This window comes from Anolis sagrei, chromosome 4, assembly GCF_037176765.1.
Source record: "Anolis sagrei isolate rAnoSag1 chromosome 4, rAnoSag1.mat, whole genome shotgun sequence".
Classification (NCBI taxonomy): Eukaryota; Metazoa; Chordata; class Lepidosauria; order Squamata; family Dactyloidae; genus Anolis; species Anolis sagrei.
This window is the reverse complement of record NC_090024.1, coordinates 180,869,308-180,891,310: the sequence shown is the minus strand read 5'-3', so window position 1 is coordinate 180,891,310 and position 22,003 is coordinate 180,869,308. Positions and strand designations below refer to the sequence as shown.

Sequence of the window (22,003 nt, the reverse complement as noted above, 5' to 3'; positions counted from 1 at the left end):
CTTTCAGGACAGTGCAATAAAGCAGCGATAGGAAACCTTACCAGGCCAATTATATTAGGCGCAGATGATCAAGACGGTTTTAAACAGTGTATTTTAATATTGTGACAAATGTTTTTAAGGTTTATGTATGCAAATAATGAATTAATGTCCGGGCATTGAATGTTTGCTGTATAGATGCTGTGCTCCGTCCTGAGCCCCCTTCAGAGTGAGAAGGGTGGAATATAAATGTTTTAAATAAAAAAATAAAAAAATATAAATATAAATCAATCAATCAAATAAAATTAATACATAATCAAAATTAATAAGGGCAACAAACCCACCCACCCCCACATTCTAGGAGCATATTTAAAAATGAGAGTATCACAAAAGGCAATGGGGCTGGCTCCTCCCAGAACCCCATCCACCTAAGCATCATTGTCACACATCAGATCTTAAAATATTTAGGAGAATATGAATTTTTTGCTTTTGATTTTTAATACATATGGGTGAATGCTTACTTTTCAACTCAAGGAAGTGCCTAACTTATTCATATTGACTCACACATTGTAGAGTCTAAGCTCTGAAGTAAGACAGGGATGTTTACAGGACTCCACAGAAATCAAGTATTTGGAATGTTCAATACTATGGTGACCTAGAGATTCATTTTTATTTATCAACCCATTCTGATTTCATAATCTAAACAGTGAGACTGGGGATCTCCACAGACATAACAACATAGAAATCTAAGCTGCAAAATAGATAACTGCATATGCAATAGCCTGAGAATCTCTCCTTTCATTTTTAAATTAATATTCTTGGCCTGCTAAACTGTGAAGAAGCTGGAAAATGACTAGGCATTATCCACATATAGAAGTGGAAAGAGAACCAAAGAAAAGTGTATACAGTTGCATTTTATCACTGTGAAGGAAAGAAAGGGAATACTTCCATAGTTTTCATAATAGGAGCAAAACACATCCCTAAATATGCCTGCACTCACAATGTGTCTCAATATTTTAGATATGTCATTGCTTTCTCTTGGGTTCCATCCTTGGATTGCACAAGTCTCCAGTCCTCAATGAGTAGTTAAATTAGATAGAATTAGAGTGAGGGATTCCTTTCACCACATTCCTATGCATGCTTTTCCCAGAAGGGGCTTTGTCTTTACTCTTCTTGCTTGCCAGTATTTCCTCCCCGCTTTGAAGATGTAGTAATGGAATCTTTGTGAGGGATGAGGTAACTTCCTCTTTAAAGGTATTTTATTGCCCCGGCTTGTTGGCCATGTGGTGATTCTCTACTGCCCTTCTCTCTCTGCCTTTGTCTTTCTTTCAGTGAGGACACATTTTGCCATTCTCCAGACAAAATATAGCTGCATGGATACTTTTGATATTTTATTCTTTTACCTTCCTTAAAAGATGAGCTTAATAATCTAGTTAGCTCCAAGACCCTTTTCTATCTAGAATGGACTTCTTTTTACTTAAATAAATATTTTGAACCCAAAGTTGTGACTCTGCAATCCTGTTCAATCCTCTTGAATGGAAGCTAATTCTGACTCACTACACATAAGTTTCTGCTGGTAAGAGTGCTTCTGGCACTCTGCTATATTTTTTAGTGGAATCACCCCAAGTGAGAGCTATTTTTGAGCCTGAGAGCTCTCATTCCCAATAATTTGCAACATTCAACCTTCCCTTAACCAGAATCATTTCCCTAAAAACTACAATTAAATAAATAGTTTTTTAAAATAATGAATTAATGAAATCAACAAAATAATAAAGCAGTTTGACCATTGCATATTTATTCTTTCTGAACTTGGATGGCATGTTTTCTAAGTTTTTAACTATTTAAATCTGTTGTAACTATATTTAATATGTTGCAATTTTTAAAATGTTTAGGTAATTATGTTGAGGCACAATGTTGTAGAATTGTAAGCCGGCCTGAGTCCCCCTGTCAGAGTAGAGAAAGGTGGGATACAAGTATGGCAAATAATAATAATAGTAATAATAATAATAATAATAATAATAATAATAATAATAATAAATAATTACTTTGTTTTTGTTTAGCTGAAGAATATTTGACACCTGCAGAGTAAAAACCTAGAACCAGAAATCCAAACCCGATACATAAATCACTGAAACAACATAGTTTCAAAAATGTTTTCCCAAGACGCTTTTTACATTAGCAGTTCCAAGGCAATTTTAGCAAAGGCAACTATGAAATCAACAACCATAGACAGGCCCACAACAGCTGGAAGTTACATTTAGACTAATACAACTATCCTTAGGTTTCTAAATTAACAGCTAAATCAGAGCTTTCCAGACATTTCATGATTGTGACACACTATTTTAGACATGACTCATTTTGTGACACAGTAATTCAGTTTTACTAGGAAACTGTAGGTTAAACCAGCCCCTTATAAGAGGTGCAGACACATACATACAGACTCAAGAGGTTTTTTTCCATTTGTATGACAAACCTACACACTGCAACCGATACACGAATGTGTTGTGACACACAATTTGGAAAGCTCTGAGCTAAGTGAAAGAAGGCACAAAAGGAATTTAATACATTCAAGTTATATCATCCCAGTTTTTATACAGAATCCAATGAACAGGATTACATATTCACACACAATATTCATTCCCTTACATGTTATTCTCTTTAAACAGTGCATATGAGTTTTTTTAAACCCAGAGAATTCATTATCAATTATTAAAATTATTACCTGGGGATGGATCTGTGGCTTGTCACATGTGGCTTCAAAATCCAGCACTAGGAAGTAGTGATATCTCTGGGGGGGAAAGGATGACATTGCTGCCATGGAAGCAAAGCCGTGGGACGCCAGTTTCCCGGTTGTAGTGGAACCGCACCCCTGGGAAACTCCAAACAGCAGAAAGAAGTGCAGAGTATTTCTTGATCTTGGGAGTAACCAGAGGCGAAGCCTTGTTGCTGTGGTAGAGAAAAGTGCTACCATTGAATGCCTTGCAGCATCTGGAACTCTGGAGAAAAACAAAAAGAATCAAGTGTTATTTTACACATACTTCACTTTCTTCTCATGGTGGAAATACAAGTTCAACTTTAAGTATGGGTGAAGAGCTGGAAAGAGTTCTTACTAACCAAACCCTCAAGTTTAAAACACGTGTATTCTGCCCTTCAAAGCATCTGAGAAGCTAACAAAAGTATTCTAAAATAGTAACATAATAAATGAGATGACTAAAATGTCAAATACACAGCCAGATTAAAACTGCACCCGTATGGAAGAATGAAATACTTGAAACACCTCCGTATCTACTATTTCCCACAAAAACAACAAACAAACCTATTTCAACACCAAAAAAAGAAGAGAATGTATGTTAGGACACAAGGCGACAAGGGCAACATCTATGAACAAGTTACAGACAATGATTACAAGTCTTATAGTTGATTGCATGTTAAGTCACCAGTGGACTATGGTCACCCCATAGACTTTCAGCGGTTTAAAAAGATGTAGTTAAAATACACAGTACACAAAATTTCCCATGTTCTCATCAAATATACCTGAGTAGATGGCAGGACAGTCAGAAGGGCCACCATAGATCCCCCAAAACCAGGGCCAATTTGTTTGGGAGGATATAATCCTTCAGACAACCTGGATCTGTACTGTATATGGCTTTTCAGGTCATATCCAGCACTGTGAATTGTGTCAAAAAACAGAAGCATGGCCAATGAACATCTCCAGTAGGTAACTGTGTAGCCCAGGCATGGGCAACCTTTGGCCCTCCAGGTGTTTGGGACTTCAACACCCACAATTCCTAACAGCTAGTAAGCTGAGATTTCTAATATTTGAAGTCCAAAACATTTGGAGGGCCAACGTTTGCTCATGCCTGATCTAGCCTCTTTTTGGAGACATCTAGAAAAAGAGACCTCACCACCTCTCTAAATAAATGATTCCACTGTAAAACAGCTATTATCATTAAGAAGTTATTTTAATGTTCAATCAAAATCTACTCTTCTGTTACTTAAAACCATTACACTTGGTCCTACTCTATGGGTAGAAGAGAACAACCTGCATCCTTCTTTCTGTGACAGCCCTTAACGTATTTATAGAGGACACTCTTCAGACTCCTTTTCATCGAACTGAACATGCCCAGCTCTCATGACACCTCCTCTTGTATTTTGATTTCCATTTCTCCTATCATCCTTGTTGCTTCTCTGGACCTATTTCAACTTATCTTTATCCTTCCTAAAATGAGTTGCCCATAGCTGAACTCAGTCAGACCTTCAGATGAGGTTTGAGTGGTGTAAAGTATAGTGTGAGACTATTATTCCTTTATCTTGAAAACTATAGGACAATATATTTGCCTGTGGGCTAGGTTCCCTAGGTTGCTCTATAATTTCCAGTTATGTTGTGGAATGGAATACTGAGCACAAACTACAAGAATGTAGTCATTGCATCCCATGTTGAGACCCCACTAATATTTTAACAGACTAAGCATTATATGGTGGATTATCCAATAAATTTTTATTTTGGACTATGCACATATTAACCATAAATAGATAATACATTCAACGCCCTACAGTAGTGAGATAGCTATACCATACATCACATGCTAGGCATCAAAATTCACAGCTTGTCATTTGATTTTATCTTGCCATAAATATAATCCCAAAGGGAAGAAAAGTATAAACCCAATGGTCACTCTCAACTCCAGCATGCTCTTTCAGACACCTGAAGTTAAATGTTCTCTTAACAAATCCCCATGAATTTAGTGGGACTACGTTAACGGGGACTGACCATTAGACATGGGTCAGACTGATCTGGTGACTAAATGCAAGCATTTCACCCCCAGCCATGCTGATAGAAATTGCCTACAGCAATGCAGTAGTCCACCAGTGAACAAGCAATTGGCTGTTGGTCTATGCGATGTTTCCAGGAAGGAAGGAAGGAAGGAAGGAAGGAAGGAAGGAAGGAAGGAAGGAAAGAGGGTCAATGAGTACAAATATGGTGCTGGTTCATAACATGGGGGGGGGGGGGCTGTCGATCTCTGCCATCAAATAGCTATACTATACAGAATTAAATAGTCCGAGATCAATCTTTTTTGGCACATACGTTATTAACCCTTTTCTGCAGTAAAGTAGAGGAACAAGCACCCTGTGGTGACCACTGCAAATAATAGAAAACATATATACCGAAGCAGAAAAAGAGGCAGATCAATTGCCTGTGAACACAAAAGATATTTAACTGCTCCTCTGTATCCATTAGTCCAATCACACACATGTCAAAACATATACTTAATGAGGAAAATAATATGTCCTGTTGAACAACAACTGTACCCGAGAGACCAGTAAGGAAACAGATTAAAGATAACTGGAGATAAGCAAGTCATACTGCCATTCCACACAGAAAAAAAGTAAATGGGCTGTTTTCAAGGACATATTTCTATAGAATAGGCCAGTTGGCACTGTTCCATTATTCGGGTGGAGGCCACTTGGGGGCGCTGGAGAGAGAAGGATAGTCGGGGGGGGGGAGTTGAAGGAGGAAAACCATTTCCCCCTTTTTTGCTGGTTATTCTCCCTCTTCCCCTTCCCATATCATAAACAAGGGTTGTTTCAACGACAGGGACATGGGTAGGGAGAATAACAGGAAAACAGTGGGAAAGTTTTTTCTCCTTCAACCCACCCTCCACCCACATAAAATGGATTATCCTTCTCTCTCGCACGCGCCCCCTACTGGCCACTGCCCAGATAATAGAACACTACCAGCCAGTTCAACACACAGGACAAAGAGACAAGACAAATGACAGAACTGTGATGATTGTAGAACCTTGGTGGCAATTAAATTCACTCACAAGGAAATCTTGGAAATTTCTTTAATGCTAAGTTACTACTATACAGCAAAGTTATGAATGAAGAAATTGTGGAAAATCTCCCAAAAGTTCCTCAATCCAGCCTCCAGGTCTTCCAATCTGTACCAGTCCGTGTTGTCAGGCTCCTTCCCACTCAGGGCCCCAGATGTCTTTATTCCTTGGCTTTGGCTATGAAACTCGTGGTATGCATGTGTACTGGTGTCTTGAACACACCAGATACTGATCCATGACAATACTGGAAAGATCTTGCTTCCATAAAGTAACAGGTCAAGTCTCGGAAGAAGGAAAACCAAGCTACAAAGATAATAAACAACCGCCCTTGTAGCCTAACACTGTATTTATCCTAGAGGTTTCTCGCCATAACACCAATCTTTCCATCTAGTGTTTTTTATTGTCATTAATAAATGCATTACAGCCAAATAGAAGTTAGTAACAGTCACTTCCAACCCATCATGGAGTAACATGTATTTGAAAGAAATACCTTCTAAATCTTCAAACCTGCCAAGCTATGTAGCTGTAGGGCTATCAAGCAGATGAAATGATCTCAAATAAAGCAGGCTTCTGTAATATTTTACCAAGGCAAAACCAAGCCACACCAACTATACAGGTAAGTACAAAGGAAAGAAAAAGGCACTACTATATCAGAAAATTATCAATAAATGCACCCAACATCCATCCATTCATGCACGTATTAAAAATGTGACTTTGCTACTATACTTTCAACAGCAAACCCCCAAATTTTGACATCTTGCCCTGAAACATGAGAAGATAATTGCCTCCTTCACTCCTTGGAATAGTAATAAGATTAACTGCAATGGTTTTAATACCTATACTGAACTGAAGTTGCCATCAACACACATTCATGTTTTCAGAATCCCTACACTAGCATTTCTGGACATGTAAAAATCAAATCTAGTGGATAGAGTTTATGTACATACTCATGTATCCGTCCAGAAATTTAAAAAAATATCCCAAAAAACTAATTGACTTATCACAGGTCAATATAAGTACTGCACTTTAACTATTTAAAAAAAATCACAACTACTTTTGAGTAAAGTAATAAAAAGTGAGAAATTTGTCTTCAAAAAACCTAAAACAGGCACCAGTCCTCTTGATTCCCTTTATTGTTGTGCCGCTTCTGGCTTTTCTGAATACCTAGATGGGAAAATGGCAGTGGCCATGGATGGCTGGCCCATGAAGTGGTGCTGTCTCCTTCACTTCTCTGCAATATGACCCCAAGTTATCCATAAGTCATATCAAAAGCCATAACTTTGTTCCCAAAACCTGCCCTCTACTTATACATGAGGCTGACTTATACACAAGAATATACAGGCAGTCCCCAAGTTACAAATATCTAATTCACAAATAACTCACTGTTAAGAATGGGCATGAGACAACAGGAAGTGAGAGAAATCTTCTCCTAGGAAGGGAAATTCACTCTTGGAAGAGTTATCATGGGGAAAAGGTGTCTCCACTGAAGCTTTATCTCCAATCTTTGTTTCCACAACAAGCCATTTTTTTCAAAATCCAATTATCACACGGACAGAAATTGAGGTGAAATCTTCTGAACAGGGGCACAGAAAGCAAAACAAATAGCACAAGGGTGTTAACCCTCACTCCTAGGCTATCCAATGCTAGCATATATGTACAGCGGGAATGGGCAAACTAAGGCCCATGGGTCAGGTGCAACCCCTTGGACTCTCTTCCCTCCAGCCTCGGAGCCAGCCACATGTCACACACCCCTCTCAACAAGAGTACACAACAGCTCGTCCAGTCACACGTGATTGCGCCAAGCTCTCCTGAGAGCCCTGAACACCTACGTGCCAAGCCCTCTCCCCGCCCCAACCGCCCCCCAGCCTCTCCCCATGTCAAATGCCCTTGGCCTCCCTCTCCGTGCCAAACACCACTTTCCAACCCCTTTGCCCCCGCCTCGCCCTGCAAATGCCTCCACTCCTGGCCTGGCCCACAATGAGGCCCCAATGTCATAAAGTTTGTCCACGTCTGATATACAGGCAGCCCCTGAGTTGCAAGCAAGATAGTTCTGTAGGTTTGTTCTTAAGCTGAATTTGTTTGCAAGTCGGAACAGGTAAAAAAAAATTTTTTTTAATTACTGCTGGTACATACTATTATAATATGCCCTATGTGGGACTGCCTTTGAATAGTATTTGGAAACATACAAGTTCCATGTTACAATAATAATAATAATAATAATAATAATAATAACAACTTTATTTTTATACCCCGCCATCCATCTCCCCTAGGGGACTTGGGGCGGCTTACAAGGGACACACGCAAGATTACAATTAAAACACACATGTAAAACACTTTAACCAATTAAAACATCAGATAAAACAAATAACAACACAATTGAAAGCAATATAAAAACAATACAGTTGAAAGAAACATAGCTGAGGTACAGATTCAATGAGTGCAATACATTTTTACAGGACCACAGGAAAGTGCAACAATTCGGTAAACTGGGCAGGAAATACTGCCATAACACATGTTGAGGTAGAACGTATGCCAGTGTAAAGTGCGGGCCATTGTAAAGTGTTACAACAGATCCACTGGCTACTAGTCTGCATCGAGGCACAATTCAAAGCACTGCTGTCATTTATTGACAATGTTAAAATACCAAAAGAACTAAAATAATTAATTGCCAATCTGGTCACAGCAGCAAGATTATTAATAGCTAAAAAATGGAAAGAAGGAGGGGAGTGTCAATTGGAAGAGTGGTATAGGGAGATCTGGGACATCGCAATAAACGATAAACTGACAGGAAACATTAAGGTTAAAAGAGGATTATCAAAAAAAGATGATTTTGGGAAGATTTGGGGGAAATTGATAGAATATGTATATATAGAAGGTAAGGGGACCAAACCTGTAATAGAAACAACTGATTTTTGGGAATAAATATTGTAATTGGCTGGTCGGGGGTGAAGGGTTAGCACTGGGTGATTGGATGTATTGAAAAAAAATGTCCTTTGAAAAATAAAAAAATAATGCAAAAAAAAAAACCAATTCAAAGTAATGACTATGACCTATTGTATACAACTCAGGTGCAGGTTATCTATGGACTGGATCTCCCTTTTTAAGCCTGTCTATGTTTAAAGATTTTCTCTCTATCCTACTAGCCTCACAGGGAACATGGGAGAGAGCCTTCTCGGTGGCTGCAGGATTTGGACTCTGCAATTCCCATTTTGAGAAAGTTAGGTTGGCATTTCCCTTGCTATGCTTTCACAGACAAGTTATTTTTGTTTTGGAAAGCTTTTGATGGACCTTTTTTGTACTATGTTATCTATATTTGTTTTTGTTCTTTTTAATTAACTTAATTTAATTAATGTAATTAATAATTTAAATTAACAACTTTTAATTTTCTGATAGTTTAATTAGATGTTTAAAATTTTGTAAGAAACATTTTCAGAGCTGTATGTGTTTTAACTTTTGTATGCTGCCTTGAACCCCAGACAAGGAAAAGAGGAGAAGGACCCATTTCTACCATTTCTTGCCCAACAACATAGAGAGAAAATACAAAATCAAGGGTAGGCAAGAATTATATTAAGTTTTTCTAATTGTTCCATAAGGAAAAAAAACATTTTATGCAAACTTTTTGAAAAAATATACATTTCTTCTTAAGTTTAACAGAAACTTACAAATAATAAAAAAAATAATATGGCAGGTGGTTGGACTGGATGGCACATGTGGTCTCTTCCAACTCTACAATTCTATGATATATAACTGATCCAAATCTTGAAAAGATATTTCTGTTGAAAGCCAGTTATATACTGTTTTAAAATATGTCTTTTTGAGCGCATGACTACTTTCACACGCATAAGCAATGTTGATCCCTAGACACCATTTTGAATTTGAAAAGTTGTTGTGGAACCAAGAAAAGAAAGCCATTTTCTAAGCAAGTGGATTGATCCCATATCCAAACAGTGCCAATCCACTGTATATATTGTTCTACAATCAATATAAAACAATATTGATTTGTTCTGCAGCGTGCATATGTTGAGGATTTTTATCTTTCTTTCTTTTAGCCACAATAAGTACAACTGGGAAAAAGTATGAACAAAGCTAAGCTCTTAAATCCAGTTCTCGGGCCAATGGAAATCTAGCTTGAAACACCCCAAAGTACCAACTCAAAATCTTAAGATCATGATCATTAAAAGTCCTTCATTGCTCTCCATCTGAGGGAAGGGTATTTCTTATGGTGGTACTCTAGTTGTGGAATACATGTTCCATGAAGGCATATCTACTGACTTCTTTATTCTCTTTTATCATACCTTGTTATATGCTCTGACTTCTAAAATCTGGGCACTTTTAATCCATCCAATTTTAGATCTGCAGAGAACTTTTACTGATGGCTTTATTGTCTGTCACAATTTATGTTACATTTTATAATTTTATTGATTTTCACTATATTTCAATCTTTTATTGTTTGTAAGCCCTCCTGGGAACACTGTTACTGGGTGGCGTGCTTATACTGTCAATAAATGTTTAGCTTCCATAACTCTACTAGTGATTACCATATACTCAAATATATTCTTTACACATATTTAAAAATGTTTTCCATTAAATAAATATAAGCTGGAGCACTCAGGTTTCACAACACAAGGAAAATGAAGTATCAAATATATGCACAAAGTGACAGGATGAAGGAATCTAGCTACAAATACATTTTTTTCGTGTCAGGAGCAACTTGAGAAACTGCAAGAAGCTTCTGGTGTGAGAGAATTGGCCATCTGCAAGGATGCTGCCCAAGGGACGCCTAGATGTTTTGCTGTTTAACCATCCTTGTGGGAGGCTTCTCTCATGCCCCCGCATGGGGAGCTGGAGCAAATACAATGGATATACAAAATATTTATTTTACATATGTTTAGGGACAGATAACTGCCAATCTCAGCACAAGCCAGGTCAACATTCACTTTAACAAACAACCACTACTCCTTGTTACTATAAAATATAAGCAGACACCATGAAACAATTGAACGTATTCAGCAATGTGGCACAGAAAGACACACAACATCTGAACTTATAGAAATCAGGATTCCAGGAGAGAAGGAAAAGACAGACACAATGCAATTCTGTGCACATTTAACCCACTGAATTCTATCCAACTAAAGCTTTTGTGGACAAGACAAGATTTGTGCCTTACCCATGACTTAATCTGTTACAACTGGGATTTTTTTTCTATTCTAAGAAGACCCAATCAAAGAAGCTCAATGAAACTTCATCTTAAATTAATTTTAGTCTTGTATCAGGCCTAAATATCAAGAGTTTTCACTCTAAAATTATTTAGTCGCTACTCGCTTGTGCTCCCTCTGTTTTATCAGTGTTACACTTATTTGTGCAATGCTTTTGACACGAAATTAAAAAAACCTAGAGAGACTTGAGTCCAGAGATCTAAATATTCTAAGTCACCAGAACCCATTGCTCTTGAGTTCATCCCTAGTTTGCACTTAGATGGAAGATTGCCAGTGAATATTAGGCCCTGTAGGCTATATTTCAGAAGACAAAACTAACAAAAACACCTATGGGTATCCTTTGTCGAAGCAGTATGAAATTCACAGGGTCACCATACGTCAACAAGAGAATTGAAGGCATGTATTTATATATGTGTGTACACACACACATCAGAGTCCATCTGATCTTGGAAACTAAGCAGGATTAGCCCTGTTTAGTACATCAGTGGGCAACTGTAAAAAAATGCCAGGTTAGTAGACTAAATTTCAGAAGAAAGCAGTGACAAACAACCTCTGAGTATTCCATGCCTACGAAAACAATATGAAATTCATAGGCTCATCATACGTTAACAAGTGGCATATAAATACACTATGTAATTTTTAATCATCTTTGATAGTGATAAACTGATCTTTTTCTGTATTCTTCCTTTCTGCACTTATTTGAAACCACCATGCAGAAACCACCATGCTGACTACCATAAGCATTCTAGACCACTGGAAAAAAGCAAGGGAAAACAAAACAATGTTATAGAAAAGAAGCTCTGGGCTTTCAAAGTTCCATTTTAGACTGAAGCTCACTGGAGTGTCCAAACATTCCTGGTGAATCGAAATGTATCCACATTCTGGTACAGTTATAGAAAATGACCTAAACAAAAAAGTCTATTAGAAAAGACATGATGTTCTATTTTTAAAAGCCATGCTTATTATTTATTTCAATATCCCTCTAACACAGGATTGAACAGGAATTTAAAGGAGTTCCTTTCTTTGATAGAGATCTCAATTCAAATGTATTAATATCTCATTCCACATGGTCTCTGGCACAGAAGTCAAGCTATGGGTCTAAATTTTGATAATCCTATTTTGAGTTAGATAGTATAACCAGTACGATAACTGTGTTGTACCGCATTACATCCACAGTTGCATAAACCTGTGGACCAAAGGTCTACTAAGAAGATATATCAAGAAACTTGCCACACAATTCAGATCTGTATGAGTCTGAAGAAAAGAAGATGAAGTAATATGTGTGAGAAAGAGAGAGAGAGCATGCAGACACATGCATATGCACATAAAAAAAGAAAAAGGAAGATAAAGGTAAACAATAGCAGGGGAAGGAGAAGCCAAGACACTTTAAGTAACTAATAGCAAAATAAAACGTGAGATTATTCCTGTCCCAAGAGAAATATACAACCGTTGCCTCCAATTACAATCAAACAAATGAAGGATATTCAGGCATCCAACTTTTTTTAAGAGACAAAGCATCCTATGAATCTTATCTTTATGGGAGTTTGTGCATAATACTAATATTTAAATTTTACAAGCAACTGTAATTAAAACAAATCAAACCTATGCACAGGCATAAATGAGACAGCTGGATTATTCCAATAGCTTGTTTTCACCAAAAAGGGCATACATTCATAAAGTAATAAATTGTTGAGATTTTTGATTACATCTTTCTGCAGTCTATTATCACAAGGAGCTGAGGGGAGGATATGTCTACCAAAGATATATTTATTTATTTATTTATTTCACAGTTTTGTATACCGAGCTTCTCAACCTCGTCGAGGGACTCGGCCCGGTGTACAGCCATAAAAACATATACATTCATTAAAATATCATATATCACAAATTACAAAACAACTTTAAAAACACTAAATATAAAACTACAGTGGTCAGTCGTCCTAATAAGATGGATCTATATCCACTTCCATCCGGAGTCCTATGGTGTTGTCTCATTCCTCGAAGGCCTGACTCCACAGCCACGTCTTCACCCGTTTCCTAAATGTTAGGATGGACGGTTCTGGCCTCCAGAGGGAGAGAGTTCCAGAGTCGTGGGGCCACCACCGAGAAGGCCCTGTCCCTCGTCCCCACCAGCCGCGCTTGCGAGGCTGGTGGGACCGAGAGCAGGGCCTCTCCAGATGATCTTAGTAATCTTGATGGTTCGTAGGGGAGAATACGTTCGGAGAGATAAACAGGGCCGGAGTCGTTTATTTGCAGACTTTATAATCCAGTCACAACTGTCAGTACAGGTCATATGAAAGAATACATTTAGATCATCAGAGCAGACACGATTCCAGAAACACTGCCCCACTTCCATACTTCCAACATAAGATCTCTATAGAGTACATCATACATATGTGTGGCTTTGGACATAACCAACAAAAGAAAAGATTTTGGGAAAACACTGACGACTTGACTGCAAATTTTTTGGGAGAGACTAGCTATCTTTTTGGCATAACAAGGGCAGATAAAAGTTACATTTCAAATACAATGTAATAATGAGGTATTTTGTGTTTTTGGTAAGTCTTTTAGTTACTTTTTCAAAGTAGTGTTAAGGACTTTCAAGGAATTTAAAAAGTTGTATGCCATTCCTTCATCAAAGATATTCCTCCCAAAGCAAGCAATGAGAAGAGCTTTTTTTCAAACTAATTTCAGGGATATTAAAGAGAAATTTAAGGATTTCTTCATCATTCCGCCTTCATACAACGCATGCAACCAAAAGTAAAGGAAATGTAACAGGCAGAACATAGAATGCCTATGCTACAAAGTAATGAGTTATGAAGATAATCTATTTTTAACCATAAATAATTAGTGGTAATTGAATAATTTTAAAAAGTAACTTCTGCTATACACAGTAGAAAAATAAGAACAAGTTCATTTATAAGCCCTAGCCCTCTGTGACAGTATTCAAGAATTTTGGCTCTTTATTTCACCCATTGCTTTCTGCTGAACTTTTTACCTGAATTTTTATAATGGAAAGGAGGTGAGATATTGACATTCATATAACAGGGCCATCAAAATAATTTGTATCCCCAAACCTGAAGCCAGATTGTAATGGATACACAATCCATTTTACTCAGAAGTTCTTGTAGTAGGGTTGCCACTAAACATTCATAGCCAGGTAGTAATTATTCAATAATTATTCAATTCAATCGATCCAAAGAAGTCCTCTTCAATATAGGACACACAACTGCCATTTTTAGACAGGATAAAACAGAATTCTCACATGAAAAACTGACAATTTTTGCTACACAATCTGTCAACTACTTCTTGACAATTTAGAGCCTTTACAGGTTAGGATGGACAGAAGTAATGCATTACAGTCAGCCCTCCACATTTGAAGGGGTTAAAGACACAGGATTCTCACGGAAATAAAACCCCACTAATAACTTTAGCAACACCTCCCCACACCATAGAGATTCCTTTTGCCTGGCCAGTCACTCCCTTTCTGTGATATATCAGCCAGAATGTAAAGGCCTTTTTCCGATGGCGAGAAGCCAGTGGAGGAAAAGGCAATTCAACAGGGAAGGGCTTTCAACTCAGGCTGAAACTTTGTGGTGGGATGATAGCCAACGGAGTGTGGGGAAGAGAGAACAAAGAAAGAAGTTTCAAATCTGGATGAGGCTTCAGTGGGAATAGGAGTAATGGAGAAAGGAGTTTTAAACCTAGGTGTTGCTTCGATAGGAAAATAAAGAGGTGGGTACAAGAGAAACAGAGGAAGCAGGGTATTATTTTGATGGGAAGATGAAGAGGGGAACAATGGAGAGAAGAGTTTCAAACATGGGTGTCGCTTCAATGGGAAGGAGAAAGAAGAGCAATGGAGGAAAGAGTTTAACATCTTGATGAGGCTTAGATGGTGAGGTGTGGAAGGGAGTGACAAGTTGTTGCTTTAGAAAGAATGGCGGTGAGCTGAGGCAGCAGGAAGATTGGGGTGATGAGGTGGAGCTAGTTAAACAGTAGCTATAAACTTACAAATAATCAAATCTGCAAAAGAGAAACATGTGACAGGGAAGAGCTGACTGTATTTTTCAATGACTTCACTGATCCAAGGTTGTTGTCCTGATCACTGGGTTAGATAAACTAAAAGGAATCCTGGTCACTAGCTATCCATCAATAATGTCATTCAGAATATCATAAAAAGAGATTTAGGAGGAAGAAAGCAAATGATATCTTAATGGTTAAAGATCAAGCTACTGATACTAATGAAAGTTTTGGTTTGTAATGGCACTGAAGAACCACATTAACACATTCTAAGGAATGGGTGGTCAATATGCAACTCTTAGCCTCAGCTCAAGTGCTTAGTTTAATTTCAAAATCCTTCTGAGTGTGGCTGGTTGAAAACAGCCACACTGGGGAGGAAAAGAAAAACGGAGGAGTAGAAAAGACATAGAGAGAAGAGCATATTCTTGCTCACTTGGGCCACAGCTCCATCTTATTTTCAATCCTCTCTTATCAAAGTTATACAATGACAATTATCTTCAATCCTCGCTTATCACTATATGGTTCCCAAGAGAATATGATTCTCAACAGAAAAATTTGAGGGAGGGGGGTCTCCATTCTGGGCCAAAATTGTCTCAAACAAACATGAAGCAACTATAAAATCCCTTCATTTCCAATAGGAACCGATTTTCACTTCTATCATCTCAAAAGTAGAACATGGCAGGTTCATAGCACTAATTTTTAATTATGGCTTTCTCCCCTCCTGTATGGAACATAAACCCAAGGAGATAATATAATAAACTTGCACATTAATTTTTACATGTTTTATTTATTTTGGCACATGTAATAATATAACTTCCACAATGATGTGGATGAAGTCATAATCATGCTGTTATATTATGTGATGACCTAGAACTTGCTTATTATTCAGTTCCAGTATCTAGAACAATATCCCTAAATAAGAGTAAAACAGCCAATTCATATGGTATTAAGCTCAGAGTGTATATCACTTCTCAATAATAATAATAGTAGTAATAATAATAACAACAGCAGCAGCAGCAGCAATAACAATAAATCTTTATTTGTACCCCACCATCTCCCCAAGGGGACTTGGGACAGCTCACAGAAGCAGTTCAAGTGCCACATACAGACAATACGTAAGTATAAATACAATGACTTAAGTACAATTATATGAAGCATCTTTCACTATCAGTAAGGCAACTGCTGTGCAGCACAGAATATTTTTTCCCACAAGAAGTGCCTATTTTTTTAAAAGGCACTGTATGCTATAATTACTCACTATAACCATAAATGGCCAGAGAAAGTGGTTGGTTTCAAAGTCACAATTATCTTTATCTTATTTTTAGGTGGCTATTTCAAATTCAAAGCAACACAATTCTGTGATCCAAATATGAACTGAGTGTCCACATTTGCAAATGCAAAAGCCATACTACAAAAAAAAGCCTGGAAGCCAATGAATTCATGATAATACCCTGCAAAAGTAACCAACTTAAATCAAAAAATAGCAAAGGGGAAGAAGAACAAAATTATTACTGCACATTATACAAAAAAGCACTGCCTCTTCTTTCTAGAAATGCTAGCACTAAAAGTTAGAATAGTGAGAGCCATGACTTGCATAAAGAGGACACAGGTATGAAGCAGATCACAAGATGCACTATTAATATTGCAGCTCTATAAACTTCAGGAGTTTTCCTGAAAAACTTATCTGCTAACAAATCAAATTCCTTCTAAGTCTCTGAAGTGCTGGTCAGGGAACAGTTAGAAGGAGAACAAATAGTAGAAGAACAAAGAGGTTCATATTATGAAAGACCTATTGTACCTATATAACTACTTTGGCAAGTTAAATTCAGTGTCAACTTGCATTTCTTGATCAGTTTTGATTTGGAAAAACAGTTGCTGCTTTCTATTTTTTTCTTTCTTTTTTTTAAAAAAACAACAGTACACACTGTGAAGCCAAACACTGACAGAGCGATCCTCCTAACAATGTTTATTCAAATAATGGATCTCTTTGAATTCAGTGGGTGACCTCCTGGGAAATCATTCAGTCTAAATGGCTGACGACAGTCTCCTAATTGTGTTTCTCCAGAATCAAAAATTTCCCCCAAACATATGGCTGCTCCTATCAATCACAATATTTGACTTCTACCTATATACCTGTTTCCCAGCTATCTAAATGATGGGCAGAATTAACTTCATCCCCTAGGACTCCATGAAACGCCTGTGGCTCATGGATACTTGCTCTTTCTTGTACACCCATGGAGGTAGAGAAGATTGGGATATAAAAGTTTTAAATAAATAAATAAATCTGCTTCGAAGATGGGCAGGATTCATTTCACCTCATCCTAGGATTCCATGATACTCTTGTAGCTCATGGAAATTTGTTGTCTCTTGCATACCCATTTTATTCATGAAGTTTAATGACCATCGCCAATTACCCATCTCCCATTGTTTCTACTGTGAAATTTTTTCATCACCCTTGAGTTCAAAATGTCTGATTCTCAATATGTGTACACCAAACAAGTTGTACATTTCTGGATCAAGTGTCATTTCTTCCCTGGAACATTCCCTTACCCACTAACTCCAACCTGATTTGGAGAGGCTTGTTGGCCCACCAAAACACTTAACGTCTTGCTTCTAACCATTGCAACCTTCTCTTTGAAGTTGGGACAATCTTGCATCTCAGCATTCCAAAATAGTCAAAGATCTGGAAGCCAAGTCATACAAGGAGTGGCTTAGGGGGCTGGGTAAGTTTAGCTTGGAGAAAAGAAGACTGAGAGGGAACATGTTTGGATATCTCAAATGATGTCACATTGATGATAGGGTAGCTTTCTGCTGCTCTGGAGACTAGGCCATGGAGCAATGGATTCAAATTGCAGGAAAAGAGTCCTTGGGAAGAACCTCCTAACAGTATAAGGTGCTCAGCAATGAAATATGTTGCCTCAGAGAATTATGCAGTCTCCTCCTTTGGAGGCTGAATGTTGGGAGCGATTTGGTTAGGTGTTCCTGTACGGTATAATGGAGTTGGACTGGATGGCCCTCGTGGTTTCTTCCAAGTCTAGGTTTCTATGGATGATCATCTGTCAAGAGTGCTTTGATTGCATGTCCTTCCTGACAGAGTTGTGTGTCCGTGTCAGGCAGAATAAGGTTGGGCTGGATGGCACTCGTGGTTTCCTCCAACTCAGGGATTCAATGGATGGCAAATCTGTCAAGGAGTGCTTTGAGTGTTTCCCTGCCTGGCAGAATAGGGTTGGACTGGATGGCCCTCGTGATCTCCTCCAACTCTAGGATTCAATGGGTGGCCATCTGTCAAAAGTGCTTTGATTTGTGTGCCTGCCTGGCAGAATAGGGTTGGACTGGATGGCCCTCATGATCTCCTCTCACTGTACAATTCAATAGATGGCCATCTGTCAAGAGAGATTTGATTGTGTGTCCCTGCCTGGCAGAATGAGGTTGGAGTGAATGGCCCTCATGGTCTCCTCCCACTCTAGGATTCAATTGATGGCCATCTGTCAAAACTGCTTTGATTTGTGTGCCTGCCTGGCAGAATGAGGTTGGACTGGATGGCCCTCATGATCTCCTCTCACTGTACGATTCAATAGATGGCCATCTGTCAAGAGCGATTTGATTGTGTGTCCCTGCCTGACAGAATGAGGTTGGACTGAATGGCTCTTATGGTCTCCTCCCACTCTAGGATTCAATTGATGGCCATCTGTCAAAACTGCTTTGATTTGTGTGCCTGCCTGGCAGAATAGGATTGGACTGGATGGCCCTCATGATCTCCTCTCACTGTACGATTCAATAGATGGCCATCTGTCAAGAGTGCTTTGATTGTGTGTCCCTGCTTGGCAGAATGAGGTTGGACTGGATGGCCCTCGTGGTATCCTCCCAGTCGAGGATTCTATGGATGGCCATCTGTCAAGAATGCTTAAAGAGGGTATTCACGCCTTGAAGAATGCTGTTAGACTGGATGGCGTGGTCCCTCCCAACTCCATGGATGGCCTTCTGTTAGGAGTGCTTTGACTGTGTGTCCCTGCCTGGCAGAATGAGGTTGGACTGGATGATCTCCTCCAACCCTAGGATTCAAGGGATGGCCATCTGTCGGGAGTGTTTTGATTGTGTCCCCACCTGGCCGAATGTGGCGTGGTCTCCTCCCACTCTAGGATTCTATGATAGCCCTTCAGTGGCACACAAAATCTTGCCGCAAACGCATCAAGACCCCTCCCTCAAGCCTCAGCCATCCTATTCCCGGCCTACAGCTTCCAGAGCAGGCCTGAGTGCCTCCCGGCAGGCAGGCAGGCCGGCCTCCCGGAGCCCTCTCCCCCTCCGCGGGGCTCCATGACCCGGCTGGCGGGGCCCGGCGCCCCCGCGCAGCCCATCCCTGCCCGCAGCCCAGGCCGCCCGGGGCTCTTCTCCAGCGCCGCGCCCCCGCCGTGGCCTCGGGGCCCTTGCAGGCCGGGCCGGCGCGGCCCTCGAGCCCGGGGCCCCCGCCCCGCCCCCGCCCCGCCAACCCCCGGCGCCCCCGCCCCCCACGGCGGACCCGGCCACCCCGTCCCTCCGCACCACGAGTCCCCACAGCAACCACTCACCTCCGCGCCCTCTGACCCTCGAACTCACTCTGAGCGACGCGCCTGACAGCCAACCACAGCGCCGGGGGCCGCCCGAGGAGGCGGGCGTTCCGGGATGCGCGCCTGCGCACTGCCATCTCTCCGCGCGCCGCTGGCTCCCGTGGCATTGTGGGAAGCGTAGTTTTCTTTCCCCATTTGAAGAGGCGGGGATATGCCTCCAGCCACTCTCGTACACACACACACACACACAGAGAGAAAGAGATGAGGCAGAAGAATGACAGAAGGTTCCCTTACATTCACAGATGGATTGCTGACAAAGGCATTCAGCTAACAATAAATAAGGGAAACCATGGCTTTCAATCTCCATCCACCTCTTTCCTCATTTTAATCCCAGCATAACACTTTTCTTTAATACTTTTTTAACTTTCACATTCCTTGTTACTCAAGGTGCACCTCCACTGTACAATGAATGAAGCTTGGTGCCACTTTGACTGCTATTAATCAGTGCTATGGGATACGGGCAGTTGTAGGTAGATGAGGAGCCTATTAAACTACAACTCCCAGGATTCCATAGCACTGAGCCACTGGAGTTAAAGTGGCATCAAACTGCATTAATCACACAGTGTAGATGCAGAAGTTGTTTTAAACTCTGCCAGCTTTAGTGCAGTTTGATACCACTTTAACTGTCATGGCTATTGAATCCTGGAGTTAGAGGAAACCACAAGGGCCGTCCAGTCTAACCTCATTCTGCCAGGCAGGGACACACAATCAAAGCACTCCTGACAGATAGCCACCCATTGAATCCTAGGGTTGAAGGAGACTACAAGGGCCATCCATTCCAACCTCATTCTTCCAGGCAGGCACACAATCAAAGTACTCCTGCCGGATGACCATCCACTGAATCCTAGGGTTGAAGGAGACCACAAGGGCCAACCACATTCTTTCAGACAGGGACACACAATCGAAGCACTCTTGACAGATGGCCATCCATTGAATCCTAGGTTTGGAGACCATCCAGTCCAACCTCATTCTGCCTGGCAGGAGCACACAATCAAAGCACTCCTGACAGATGGCCATCCATTGAATCCTAGGGTTGGAGGACACCATCCAGTCCAAGCTCCTACTGCCTGGCAGGAACACACAATCAAAGCACTCCTGACAGATGGCCATCAATTGATGGGAGTTGTAGTTTGGAGAAGCATCAGCACTCTTTGGCAGAGGAGGCAAAAGGCCTTGTACAATTGCTGGATTCCATAGCTTTGAGTCATGGCAGTGAAAGTGGGGTCAAACTACATTAATTCTACAGTGCACCCATAAGGTGTTCCTATCACCAGAACACCTAAAGCAATTGCACCTTTGTGAGTATTAATGTATTAATTAATTTATGCAATTTTGTGTTTAATGTTGGGAACTCACCTACATTTCCCCAAGGACAAGTAATATCCCATCCTGGGAGGTACATTATTCCTTTCTCATGGGGGCCAGGATGTGAGGGATTGCCAACATGAGGGACATCACAACTGAAGAGGGCACCTTTTAAGGGTTGTGCAGAAGAAGGAATTGCTCCAATATATTGCTTGTTTGCTACCTGTGTGACAAGCAGCACCTGCTGAAATTCCCTAAGGGCTTAGATACAGGTGCCCGCTCTCCAGTTTTCAGTCCACCAACTCCAAGGAGGACGGTAGAAAAATTACAGATCAAACGTGTGATACTTTTCGTCCAATTTTGGAAATCTGAATGGAGGATGAGAGGCAATTATTATTTCACTGTGGTCTCTTCTCCGAGGGGACTCCCACTCTTAAAGGGACCCCCAAATATGCTGCTGCCGCCACCACCTTTTGCATTTGAGTCATACCTTTCCCATTTTATACATAGGAGGGTATAACAGAAAAAGAGGACAATTGACATCCTAGGAAATAATGTAACAGGACGCGGGAAATTTTATTCAAATACATAGCTGTCCCTTAAAATTTGGGACACCTGGCAACCCTGGTCTACAGTGACCATATAATGCACATTTGAGGTGCTACGTATGGGAGTGAACTCAGAGCAATGCAAAAACAAGAAGAATTATCAAAACTGTTGATTATTTCCCTGCGGACTGAACGGGAGTCAAACACTTTTTCTTCCCCTTCTTTCCTACCCCCTTACCCATCCCCATACTTCCCAAACTCCCTTCCCTACCCACCTAGCCCTCTTACCCACCTCTCACTCTTCCCATCACACAATATCCGCTCTAATTTTTCCCACCTTTTCTATCTAGAATATTGTTCCCACTCTTTCACTGTACAAGCAAAAAGAACTAATAAAAATTATTTTAAAAATACAGTGACCATATAATGCAGTTTCTAACTATTATATGGCAGTGTAAATGGATACAATAACAAAGTATTAACTGGGGCATGCTATAGTTGTC

The 22,003-nt window shown here is 40.0% G+C and overlaps 1 protein-coding gene across 1 annotated transcript in view; it reads right to left on the bottom strand.

Annotated features, from left to right (window-relative positions):
* ERI3 (ERI1 exoribonuclease family member 3) overlaps window positions 1-19,687 on the bottom strand; it is a 259,579-nt gene extending 239,892 nt beyond the window's left edge. Inside the window, exons 1-2 of the mRNA XM_060773363.2 lie at window positions 19,609-19,687; window positions 2,699-2,972 (exon numbers count right to left, since the gene is read on the bottom strand). Of these exons, the coding sequence (XP_060629346.1) occupies window positions 2,699-2,947 (249 nt within the window). The 5' untranslated portion in view covers window positions 2,948-2,972; window positions 19,609-19,687. The remainder of the gene's footprint in view (window positions 1-2,698; window positions 2,973-19,608) is intronic.
* Window positions 19,688-22,003: the final 2,316 nt, after the last annotated feature.